General features: G+C 33.7%; 1 protein-coding gene across 19 annotated transcripts in view; it reads left to right on the top strand.

Annotated features, from left to right (window-relative positions):
* The window catches only part of Dscam1 (Down syndrome cell adhesion molecule 1), a 236,095-nt gene that overhangs the window by 169,704 nt on the left and 52,396 nt on the right, over positions 1-13,995 (top strand). For all 19 annotated transcript variants that reach the window (XM_068367994.1, XM_068367979.1, XM_068367988.1 and 16 more), the window contains exons 26-27: positions 4,501-4,686; positions 12,088-12,255. In XM_068367994.1, coding sequence (XP_068224095.1) covers positions 4,501-4,686; positions 12,088-12,255 — 354 coding nt within the window. The remainder of the gene's footprint in view (positions 1-4,500; positions 4,687-12,087; positions 12,256-13,995) is intronic.

Here is a 13,995-nt window from a genome sequence, read left to right as displayed (position 1 = left end):
CGACCCGAGTTACGAGTGAAAATTAGTTTACATGACAATAGATCTTTTATATTTTCATTGTTTTCTTTCACATTTCTGTTGTCTCTTAATTTACTACTCATTCCATCGTTGAATTTCCTACTAGTCAAGTCTGCTAATGAGAGCGATAAAAGCTGTTTTGCCACACTTCAGTACTGTATGTTAATCATGACCCAGATATTTTCTACTGAGAGCTTAATAACCTCCTCCAATTTTTTCCTCCTAAAATGGTATGTGGAAAAGGTTCACTAAAGGGTATAGAAGCTGGTGATATGCTAACGTGCATGCAATGGGACATGTGACCTAAACTTTATGTTTTATTCTTGTCTGGTGTTACTTCTAAATCTATAATTAAATACTTAAGGGTTTGCTGTAGTTCAAATATTTTCAGCGACTAAGAAATTCTCGAGTGAACTAAATTAATTTACATGAAAGGAAAAAATTCCTGAAAAAATTCATTATCATCTTTTATTAATCTAATACAGTAGTTTGATATAAGAATCTTTCAATGGAAGTTTGGATTTTTGAGCTACAGTCAAAAGCATTTTGGTGTAATCATGTCTTCTGTATGTAAGTGAAAGGTTGTGGATGTAATAACAATTATTATCTTACTCTTTTAGTCAGGAGATGAATCACTTTTGAGTAGCATCGTACAATGTTATGAAACAGAATGAACAAGACGTTAATCTTTTGGGATTCGACAGCCATGGTATAAAGGTTTCGTAGCATTTAGTAACAATAAAATCCTGAAAAATTATTCTATAAACATAATGAATAGAAAGATTTTTCTGGTCATTTAGAGTGAAATACAATAGAAAATCAAGCAGTTATGAAAAAAATTATTCTGTAATCAGCAGCAGAACAAGTAAACATGGAAATGTAGGTTATCATAGAGTCAATGATCACATATATCCGATGGTGACAAATCTTGTATACGGCTACTGAGGGCGGATACGCTGCCTCATAGTGAATGGGTTAACTTTGCTGACTATCAGTGGACAGTGTTGTTTCCTTACAAATAAGTATATAAATGTTTTTACATGTGAATGAAGTACTCCCATGGAAAGGAATAACATTCTAATATAAAATAAAATCTGTGCATGGGGCAAACAACGTTGAGAACCAATGATCTATAAAAACAGAATCGTGCTGCAAACAAAATGTTAGTAGAACAGTAAGGAAATCAGTAAAGTTTATATATTGAACATAATTAGGTGATCGGCCATTATCAAAAAAATTAGTAAAATATATTTTTTGTGTGTAGAATAGGGACATGTCAGGAACCTACAATTTTTATGTTGTGATATAAGATTTGTTCAATTTTAAGAACATAGTATATATATTGAAATTAAGATTGCCTTTATGTTGATTCATAGTTTCACAAATATCCATGTATTTTAAAAGATTTGCAGTAAGTTAGGTCGTGAAATCATAGCTTTCTAATTTATCAGAATGTTGCAACACTGCAACACTTTATCTGTAATTGCCTTTTCAAATTATCAATGTATGTCTTTGCAAGGAAAACTGGCTATTGAAAATTATTTCAAGTCATTTCAGGTTCTTGTTAGTATTTTGTCTACATAAAATTTTTTTTTAAATTAACTGCGGCCATATCACAATTAGCAATACCCAGTGTCTGAAGATCTTCTTACATATCTATTCTGTAATCAACATTCCTGAATCTTACATGTTGACAGTTGAAGCGATAGGTTTTTGCCAGTAATTAAAAAATAAATGGTAGGCTACATGATAGATACCAATGATAACCTCCATCATATTTCATTAACCCGTTTATCCCCAGGCTATTTGGAACTTTCCAACTCTTAACCCCCAGGCATTTTTTTTTTTTCAAGCACATTTTGCAATATATATTATTTAAATTACTCTAACAGCCTTAATTTTCGTCATAGAGAGGTCAGGTTGGTCCCATTCTTCTGGAAAATGCCTGAAGTTTCTCAGAAAGTTATCAAAAATATGCAAAAAAAATGTAAACAGCAGTTTTATGCAAGGACGTACCAGTACGTCCATGGGGGTAAAGGGATGAGTTTTGTGAAACGTGCCAGTACGTCCATTGGGGGTAAAAGGGTTAACTAATGTTATCAAACATATACATGATTGGTAATATAGTGGCTCAAGTGACTTGTAACGGGGTATTAAACATAATAGTAATATATTGCCATTAGTGACTTGCTACAGATTATTATAAGATAGGATCTAAGTTTAGTTAGATAGCAAGAAAAAATATTTCGTAAACATTTTAAAAACTAGAATTGAAACACTGATGTCTTGTCAAAATAACTCCAAACAATGGAATTATAATTTAAAGAATTTGGGTACTAGAATTCGTGATCCTTGTCGAGCAGGAGACATTATTTTTAGCTACTCTTTATGTTATGGCTGTTTCGTCCTTACAGATTAGTCTACAGAATTAATGAATTTCTATGCCGTTTCATACTTACGGTACTCATTGACCGGGATGTAAAAAGGGATTTTGACGAAGGAAAAATCTATTTCTGGGCGAGAGACCTGTGCCGCCCAGTGAAATGCTCCTTTTGCATCATTTCTAAGGTATAAAACTCCTTTTCATAGCAGTTTTATACCTTACAAATGATGCAAAAGGAGCATTTCACGGAGCGGCACAGGTAGAGCTCAGAAATATTTTTTATTTTTTTTATTGACTGTTGTAGATTTATTTAATTTAACAAAGTTTTCTGAGGCAATTTCTTGCCCTTATTACCATTGCCTACTTTTTTCCTCACCTGTTCTCTCATTTCATTTAGAAGTATCTATATTTAGTTGATGTTGAGGGAAATACTTTTTTTCTGTTAAATACTGTATATGATACTAGAATTTATTGCTTATGTGTATGATGGAATAGCTTAGTCTTCCCAAAACTTTGAATTTTAAGAGAATTCCATTTGACATTAACCGTCTAATGTTTTGATTCACCTCCTTTTAGTGCTTGTATCTGGCAACTAACAAGTAATGATGTGCTTTCTGCCAGTCCAGGAATGCTGGATACAGTCTTGAATTCACTGCGGAGTCATTTTTAAAGTTCTTAATAGAAGAAGATTTCAGAAATGCCTAAGATTGCCTGGACTGTCAATATGCATGTTCAAAATGGAGCATTAGTACCTGTAAGACATCCATCTTAATATCTGGAAAGGAGAAGGCTGAATTGCATATAATGCATACTGCATTCTGGCATCCCCTAAGCTGGCCATTTTTTTTTCTTATTATGGTTTCATTTGCTTTATTATTATGCATTCTCATTTTATTTTTGTTTCTACGTTACTCATAGTGGCCAGCTTAGGGTTTAGCACCAAGAATGTGGGAAGGTTAATTGATATATTGGGTGTAAAAAAATTTTAAGTAAAGCAAGCATTTTTTTGCATCATTCTAATCCAGGTCACGTGTAAGTAATGACAGATGTTTAGCAATTTTATTTTTCAAACACCAGTTAAAAACAGCACAGTTGTATTGAAAATTTCATAAATGCCATTCACTATCGAAGAAATATTCATTTGAAAGTTATTAAACTTTGCAATTATTTTATGTTGAATTTTGAAAGTCAAGTTATTTTCTGAGCTTCACTGACCTAACGATTGATGATGCGTAAGGATTCTTGCAAAGCCTTAGTAGCTTGCCTCTATGCTGCTGGTGCTGCTAGGCTGCTGAGCGTGCGGTGTTGCAGGTACTATTGCCCCGGCTCGTGAAGTGAATACCCTCGGGGCTGGAGACCTCCCGCTCTACCTCAACCTTAACCTCATCGTTCCTGTGGTTTCGGCCGTAGTCGTCATCGTATTGGCCATCGTAATCATCTGCTATCTAAGAGGTCGAAATGTCCCAATCAAAGGTATGAGAGGCACAGAATGTGTCAATCTGGAAGTTCAGCTTCCCCATCCTTATCTGGTGTGGATTTGAAAATCTGCTTTCATAAAAGTGGCATCCTAATGCCAATTGCTTTCATACAAGAGTCAGTCAGAAGACAGTTCTTCAGCAAAGTTGTTGAAGGAATGAAATGAGTTTTGTTGAGACAATGTCTTATTTGCTGTGCATGCGTGTGAATAACGATGAATTGGCAGCTTTTCAAGTCTAGAGGGTAATGATGGGGAATGAAATGCTGGAAAATTTTACCTGAATGCCCAGATTGGCACATTTCCTTGCATGACTTGCTCTCTTTAGTTTCTCTATGGCTCTCTCAGGCTGTATTCTTCACTTCCTCTCATCACAGCATACAGGTTATCAACACATAATCAGGTAAGAGTTAAGTTTTCCCAGGGTGGATTACAGATTCCTGCATAGACCATTGAACTCAGACAGGAAGGAGCAAGATGGACTGGCATAATACCTTGTCATTCAAAAGATGTATGCAAGGATTGCCTTGTGTAAACTTTATTAAGGAGTGTTTGGATCTGGCGTCGAGACCACCGTGATTTGGATGGGCTGACAAAAGCCATCATGCCATTGTGTTGTTTACAGCCACGTTGCCGCCTACTGTTATGGATTCACGAGTTTCCTGGCTCCCTGAATGGTGGCCTAAATGGCTGGATCTCAATGTCCTGGTCCCCGTTATTGCTACCATCGTCGTCATCATCGTGGGCATCGTTGTTATCTGCGTGGCTGTTACACGACGCAAGAATGGCATTGAGAACTTGAGACTGCGAGGTGAGGCCGAGGCCATGGCTACTTATTCTAAACAACAAGTATTTCTAATCTTACTGATGACTGAATTTATGTATACTGGAAGACCTTCAATATTCTTTAAGTGGTTAAGTACTGTTTGGAATCATTGCAAGTTACTGTTTTGGTGGTCTTTATATAGTCTGTAATTTTTTTATGAAAGATAAGAATTATTACATGTCAATATTGAAAACAAATCTTCAATTTTAGTATTTTAGCAGTAAGTCCTATACACTAATGAATACTAAAAGCTCCCAAGCTGATTTTATTGAATTCATGAACTTGTAAAAGTCTAAGAAACATTACCTGTTGTGCAGGCAAAATTTTTAAACTTTTCAGGCATTTTTTTCATTATTCAAGTGCAACCACATGGTAAATTTTAGGATAATACAAATTATGCTATTGGTTCACGAATTCAATTCTATCTTGTGTATATTCAATTTGCTTTTCTGTACTATTATGTATCGAATTCGAATGTGGATCACCTTAACATCCACGATGTTCTTAGTAAATAGCATAAGTTCTCATTTCTATACAGTTCCTAAAAATAAAACAATAAATGACATTACAAGCTCTATCTACTGAATAATACAAGGTAAGGATGCCAAGAAAACATTAGCCTTTAATTTTCAATGCTTCGATAACTGACAAGACTTATATTTCCAAAATATTTCTTAAAGGTAGAATTTATCCTACCTTTGTCATTTAGGTTTGTGCTTTAACATGTTCGTGTTCTTTGCACTGCTTTGCACGTACTGTATTCATCTCAGTTACCCTTTTAGCACTGGGTGTAAGGTACTGTACTTTATCGTCTGAGTCGAGACAGAAGCGAGTCGTTCGTGATGAATTTTTTTATTAATGCAAAAATCATTTGGACTATGAAAATATTATAACTTATAAAGAATAACAAAGTGTGAATCAACAGAAAACTATTTAGGTTTATGAAAAAAAATGTCTTCGTCCTTTTATTCCACTGTAAAACAGTGTATCAAAATTCTAGTTAGAATACATTGTATTTTGCAAAATATTTTTTTTTCAAATTTAGTGAAATATTTATTGATTCGTACTAAAAATTTTATGGAAATGGGCTGATATTTTCTTAAAAGCTTAAAAAGTATCATCATCATTGAATTATATATAATAGTATGGAAACTCTTTATATAAAGAGAATGAAAAATAACGAATATTTTGCTGAACCGGTGTTCATTGTACCCTAAAAGATCTCATTTTAAAATTCTCAAACTGCTTGAGACATCTCTTTTGTTACTTTTGCAATTCAAACCAAATACGTAATACTGTACTACACTATTGTTTGAAGTAAATATCCTGAAAAACTTGCAGCCAACCAAAGCAAGATCAGTCTTTATAGGAAATCTGCCTTGAATTATAAAAATGAGCTTTGAGAAAAAAGGCCAGAGGATTATAAAACTCCACTTTTCGGGATTGAGTTGTACAGTTGGTTCCGTGAATACCGGTACAATAATAGCACTCTTTATGTCAGTTGAATACGTACATTACAACTCATGCACAAATATCAACAGCATTCAGCTTTTGATATACTGATTATAGTTTTCAATAGAGGCATTCAAAGAAAAGTAAATTATTTCGTTCTAATGAAGATTAATTATATGAACACGTGCATAATTAAAATGTAATTGTCTGCTATTTTAAAGGTTTGTGTGGATTAGGTCTAAGTATTTTTTATCATTTTTACTTTTGTAACTTGCAATGATTCCAGTTTTACGATCAGGAAGTTTCCTACTTAAAGCAATTTTGGTCTTTTGTGTAGAGAAATTTTTTGTAGGTTAAAACTAAAATTTTTTAATAGGTTTTTTTATATCTGAAACTAGTTTTATTGCCCATGAGCGAATGTTATTTGTGATTGTGAAAGCCTATTTCTGGCAATAATGGTATTAAATAATGGCATATTTGTTTCCAAATATTGAGCTTGATTAATTAACAGACTGCGTAACTACGTAACATTTGAGTGTTAAGAACTTTTTTGGTTAAATAAGGAAATTTCATAAACAGCTGTGGCTGTGGTTGATTTTTTTTATCAACGTCTGTAATTTCAATTCAGTATCGTGTAAGATGTTTATAGTTTTTTATTGCATACTTTAGAAGGTTTAGTGATAAATTATTCTTATATTGATCTTTGAAAGTTGATTATTTCCATTGGAGATAATTTTTAAGTATGTGCTGTAACTGATCTTTTCAAAAACATTTAAATGTCTCCTATATGAAAAAACAATTGGCACAATAAGATGAAGTGAAAGCGGGTACGGAAACAAATGCTTTCTGTGTACGTGTCCAGTTTACCCGGTGTGAAGTAGGCACCACTGTAACCAGATTTATTACATTGGAACTAAGTTTACGTAAATCATTCTATGCTCTGAACCCCCTTTTTCATCTCATATTGCATCGGAGTTATTTAAATATTTTTAAGTTTTTTTGTATCAGAATTTTGTTAGCAAAAGATATTTTTTAACATTTTAAATTAGGCCTTTTTTAATGAGATATGTGCAGCCTTTTAGTTAGGAGATTTTTTAATAATTCGTACAGTAATGTATATTGTAAAAGTTCTTTTCACCCAAGTTGTTATTAAATAATGTCCCATCCATACCATTGCTAGATAAAAAGGAAAATAGAAATGCTTTCATAAACATTATTAATCGTAAATATGCAATATGCCTCTTGGGTCATTTCTAAATGTTGTTGTGTAATTTTTACATGTAAATGTTTTGGTCAAGGCACTAACAAATACCTGTTACATTGTCATGTATACGAGTGCTTTTGTGTGTTGTAATTGAGCTACGTTTGTATGGTGGTTGTATACATTACAAAATTCTCAAGTTGCATGATGAAACTGAGTCAAGGTTACAGTTTATACAGTTTATACAGTACTATCTGGAGATTACGTACAGTATGTGCGCATCGAGGTCAAGGTTTCGCTCTATGCTATTTCCCGTCACCATCTAGCTTTTCTCAGAGGACCTCTCTCTAGCGAGGAAGGCGTTCCTTTGGCCCCTTCTACTCTGCCTTCGTTCCTGCTTCCTTTCCTCTGTCTTGCTGTCCAACTTCTAACTTTTGCCTCATAATGTAAATAGGGTTTCACCTTCAATGCACTTAGGCAGTGAATGGCCTCTAGGCCCTGACATCTAGCTGATAGTCCCAAATCTATAAAACAAATATAACCTATGGAAGAAGTATCATTGCCACAATTCATTGCCAACTTGGATTCAGTTTGTGATCTATCAACCATTAGGAAATCTAGCCTTTAGGTTTTAAACTGTCATTATAGATTCTTTAGAAAAATTAGAAATTTCATTATTATTTCACACACAAAAGTTATCAAGTAGGTACATTGACAGCCCTTTCAATAACTGTAATTTTTAGTAAGATTTATTAATCGTGTTTAGATTCATTGGGTAACTTAATTATTCATAGCATTCTCTGAAGATTTGTCTTTTTAAACTTTGTAGAATAATTTACTTTCAAAGGCTGTTAAATTTATAATTTTGGAATAGTCATTAGTTCTTTATGTGTGGATATTTTTTGTTTAAATTTTTTAAGACCTATAATTTGGAAATTTTGATACCGTAAATAAATTTATTTTTATGGTAATGGCATCCCCTTCATGAAAACAACATCTCCGTTGACTCCAGTTAGTACTGTCAAAACTCATGTAGGCAGAACAGTCTATTCATGATGACAACCGAATAAGGTTTTAGTCAAACATGAGTTTCATGTCAAATCAGCTTAGTAATAATATTCAAGGCAATTGACATTATACAGTATGGTGTGCAGTGCGTCCTTCTCATGGTTCATGATGTCGTGCATGTCAATTATAAAGGTGATTTTATGAAGGCAAAACCTATTTTTAGGGAGATGCTGTGTGGTCTCCAAAAACTTTTCTGTATGAAGGTAGAACAGGGAATCCTTTACGACATAAAGTACCAAAGAAATATTGTCTTCACTTTAGGGCCAGTGTATCAATATGCAAAGAACAAATTCACATAGTGTAAGAGAGACCCAAGGGTTCAGGTTCTACTGAACCCATCACAACACATCCAATGCTGGAATCGTCTTTCAACCAATGACACGTCATCACCGAGAACCAATTTTCGTGTTGGGATGCTGTGTGGTCACCTAGAACTAATACCAGAGCAGTACTAAAGTAGACTCATACCACAAAGTTTAAGTCCCTTACAAGAAAGAAAACTTTGCTTAGGGGCCCAGTTGAGAGACCCCCTCATGTACCCTTTTCCCCCTCGTAGGTGCTATGAATGAGCCAAGCACCACACACATTTTTTACCACTTGGATTTGTTCCAGGTAGTGTCTTATAAACGCCCTGTTCCCAAACTAATCCACAAAGCTCTAGATGTCCTGAAATTGCATATTAGCATAAAATGTCGATTAGGAAGAAATTTTTCTCACATTGTCAGTTTAGGGAGGGAGAGAAGATCAGCTTTTTCGATGAGATAAGTTATCAGAATACAAATGTATTGTCTAGAAAGGATCTTGTTGGTCTGGGTATTTTGAAAGACTTTCTTCGGAAGACTTGGATCTCAGGTTTGATTACACTATAGATACAGGACAGAGGTTACCATTCCTAGACTATAAAGCCATGAAAGAAGAAGGGTCCCACTTCTGAAGGGGCTTTTCATTTCTTGCCAAAAATAGGAGACCCGGAGTCAGAATGAGGAAATGTCCGGAAGTGAGGGTGAGGAACTCGTGTTCTCGACATAATGCTGAAAGTTCATCAACTCTAGCCCATGAGGCTAAGGCTAAGATAAATATAACCTTATGGAGAAAGTCTTTTTAGAGAAATAAAGCAACTATATGATTTTCTAACCAGGGTTGTAGCTTAGCTTGTAATAATAATAATAATAATAATGATAATAATAATAATGATGATAAAGTTCCCAACTAAGCTCAGGTAGGAATCATGCAAAGGATTTGTTTATAAATAAGAATTGAAAATGAAAAAAAAAATTAAGTTAGGAATCATCACATCTAAGTGAGTCAACAATATATATGAAAGATTTAAAATTCATATGAAATGAGGAGGTGACAAAATACTTTAATCTAAAAGCTTTTCATGCTGTTGTGAAAGCTTGGACTGAACAGTATCTTAGACTGTATATTGAATATCAACACCTATCATATCAACACTATCCCTAAGAGCAGATGATAATAAAATCATAGCTTAATTAGCTGTACTGTAATTAAAATTTAATGTAAAGTTTTTCATATAGGATGATTTCGAAAAGTATGTATACTGCACGATGACAGACAAAAAGATGGAGGCTGTGTGGCAAACAAATGCCGAAGATGCATTGTCGCCACTATTACTATTGGTTCTCAGTGATGCTGTGTCATTGCTTGACAGATGGTTTCAATTTTGGGCGTACTGTGTCAGGTTTAATAGCGCCTGAACCCATGGGTCCATTATGAACTATCTAAATCCATGCTTTGCGCGTTGATACACTGGCCTTGACATGGGTAAGATGATATGTCTTTGGTATTTTATGTTGGTACTGGGTTCCCTATTCTAACCATTTAAAGGAAACTCTTTGGGAACCACACAGTATCCTGAACGTAAGAAAATATCTAGTCCTGTCGGATGATAGCCAATTATCTGATAGGTACTACAGTATTTTAATTGTTTGTCTACAGTCATTTATTCAGTGCCATCTGAACAATCACATCACACTCTCCAATAGACATTTGATGTTGCGCAAGTAAACTTTAAAGATTACAGTATTTTATGTGGAATATATAAGTAACATTCCTTTTAACACATTGTATGTAATGACCAGGGTAAAGTAGCACATCATTAAGGATAGTATGAAGCATCTTAAAAAGATGTCACTCTAGAATAAATGCCATCATGTCACCATTATTTCATTCTGTGGTCAATTGAAGTACAGTAGGGCATGTCTGTTAAATGATGTAACAAAGGTACAAACTTTCAGGACTTCAATTACACATTACACATCTATATAGAAAAATAAGCTACTTAATAGAAGATACTAACTGACTTAAAATGTTGACCCTTTTGGGTCCCAAATATCATACTCAGTTTTATCCGTCAGGATGTTTAGTTTGATTATATATATCTTATTGTTTTCAAGTGAATAATTACATATTTTTTAATGGATTTTATACAGTATATAAATACTTTATTCCTGTAAAATAACCTGCCAGCACACATTTATAAATCACACATTATTTACAAGGAAATTTACATGATCCACAACTTACGTCAATCATTGTGGTACCATTTCACAGCCCAGTGTTCATATCGGTTTAGTCTTTTTTTATATTTTTTTAGTGAATAACATTCTTGATACCTTTCTTAAACTTTTGCTTCTACATGAAAACTTTCAGAATGGTTTTGTTATAATTTAAAAATTGACATTTGTAACAGCATGTTTGTTATTCTATTTATCTGCCTACTAATATCCTTAAGGCCATTTTTATTTCAGCATTAACCCAGTACTGGAATGAATGATCAGTATGTTCTTTTTATTCATAAGGTATATTTTGGTTCTCAGTACAGTAGTTCGTAATCAGTGATAACAGTAGGTTATAAGTTTAAGAAATTGCAAAGCTCTATAATAGTTTCAGGTTAGCGTTGTTGAATTTAGAATGTTTGGATGATTTGCAGGAATTAAACTTCGACAGATTACGTTATAATTAACATATTATATTTAAAAAAAGATAAATTAATTTTTCTTGTTGTTTTGAGCTGTGATTTTAATACCACGGCCTACAGTCTCTTTCTTGAAAAGGGAATTAACTGTTAATAATTAATAATAAGATGCTGGCATGAAGGTAGAACTGTATATTTAACTATATTTTATTGTATTTTGCACAGACTTTTCACAAGCACTGTTATTCATTATAGAAAAAGTAAATTGAAATACTGTATTTTATTATTTAGTTGTGAGTTTTTACATGATAATAATGATACCATTACTACTGAGTTATGCTAAGTGCCGTTGTTCATTCGAGAACAACAGTTTTTATGGTTGTGAAAGATAATTTGCTTTTGTCTTACTAACATAATCTGTGAGTGAATCTTATTAATATTGCTGTATTATTAATCGAATTATGTTTCAATTTAATTTCTTTTTTGTTTTATAGAATTAAGGTGACTAATATAGCCATGGTAACACTCTACAGAGCATCTTATAAAGTTTTATGTAATTTATTATATGCTAAGATTAACCGCGGAAGATTTTTCAATGTAACGATATATTTTCATGATAAAAAAAAACTCAAAATGGATTTAGAAGTATGTTATATATAAAACTATGACATTTCATGGTAAAATCATACATTTTTTTTCTTTTTGAAAAAAAAAAATATAAAAACAGAGGAAGTATACCAACAGTACCAGTACAATGCTAGCATGCCGCCTCCATCCACCATGGACAAGCGCCACCCAGGTTTCCGCGAAGAGCTCGGATACATCCCACCCCCTAACAGGAAGCTTCCTCCCGTTCCCGGATCTCAGTACAACACCTGCGACCGCATCAAACGAGGTATGGCCCCCCTCCTCCTCCTCCCCCCTGCGACACGTGAGTCGATGAGTTACGATGATTTCATTTCCAGACTCTCTTAAGCCATTTGGAGCACATGAGTAAAGAGAACAGAAACAGTAATGATTAGCATCCTCTTGATTACTACAGTACTATTATTACCGTGTATCCATGCAATATTTACGAATCTAGCCTAGATCCCTCAATTTTCATTTAGTCACGGTGATGGATGTCTCATGTGTTGTGTGAGCATTTTGTGATTTTATCATTAATCAGAAGACAGCACCAACACTGTGAAGGGCCAAATTACATCAGCTATGCCCGTCTTTTAATCCTAAACAATTTTGATATGGGACTGTAAGTAGTAATGATAACAATATAAGCTTGTCCTTATGTTTTCATAACCTTGTAATTTTGATTGAGCACCAAGCACCCATCCTCTTAAGCTTCGTAGTCCAGTACTCGTTAAGCATCCTTTTTTTTTTATCTACATATATATATCCATACCGAACTCTTTATAAAGTGGCACTGCCATTTTATTTTTGATGGTAGATCTAAAGTTTTGCTACCAGTTCTTTTTTTTTTTTTTTTTAAATCGTGCCCATTAATATTATTGCCCCTGTTCCTTCCTCCAAGTTTATGGTATCTATAGATGTGTAGCCCAAGTACAGGGAATGGTCAGTACCATGAAGTAGGTATTGTTTTACAGTATTTTATCTCATAAGGCAAGTGATGGAAATATCAGCGAGTATTCCGGTGTTTGTTTTTATTACACTGGTTTTGAATGCACAATATCCTGTGTGCTGTTTGCTTTTTATGATAACTTTATTACATTTTTATTATTTTTCTTATGGCACCTTTTTTTTTTTTAATTGGCTACTTTAGTAATAAATTTTTTCTTGACTATGCAAAGGTTAATATAGGCATTGGCAGGTGTACTGAGAATATGTAAAGAGGGAATTTAAAGGGTGTTATTAAAACATACATTACATCCAATATGTGTAATCACCTTAATTCAAAGTTTTACAATTAAAATAGCATTAAACAGATCTTTATTTATTCTATGGGTATAATTGTGATGAATGACAATGAATATGATTTTTTGTATACAGTATAGTGGTTGGACATAAATTTATCAGGTAGTTATAGACACAATCATTTCTTTCCCTATTTTCTTATTGTATTCAGGGACAAAGTATATTATTCTTATGTATAGTGCTATGCATACATTTGTACTATCATGGTTACTTTTATACTTATGTACACAAAACGGATTTTGAAGCAAAGTGAAAAATCTATTTCTGGGCTCAACCTGTGCTGCTCCGTGAAATGCTCCTTTAGCATCATTTCTAAGGTATATAGCAGTTATATACCTTAGAAATGATGCTAACGGAGCATTTCACTGGGCGGCACAGGTCTCTCGCCCAGAAATAGATTTTTCCTTCGTCAAAATCCCTTTTTTGGGTGAGATAGCCATGTCGTCCTGATGGAAGCTTCCATCAGGACGACATGGCTTGAGCCAAAAAAGTCATAACCATTACTTATGAATGTCTAATAAAATAAATTGGAAAGTGATTAACATTTATTATAAATATTTGTGGATTTATGTCAGTTTGTAATCAGAATGCACCAACGTTAAGAATACAGTAGTAGGTAAAATTACTTCAACGAAAAATTCAAAATTGTTCCTCTGTTTTGTTTAAGGGGAAGACATTTTCCAGTTTGCTAACAAGTAACATATTG

The sequence above is a fragment of the Palaemon carinicauda genome, unplaced genomic scaffold, assembly GCF_036898095.1.
Source record: "Palaemon carinicauda isolate YSFRI2023 unplaced genomic scaffold, ASM3689809v2 scaffold134, whole genome shotgun sequence".
Taxonomy (NCBI): Eukaryota; Metazoa; Arthropoda; class Malacostraca; order Decapoda; family Palaemonidae; genus Palaemon; species Palaemon carinicauda.
Note: the sequence above shows the minus strand (reverse complement) of the source record. Positions and strands in the feature narration are given on the sequence as shown.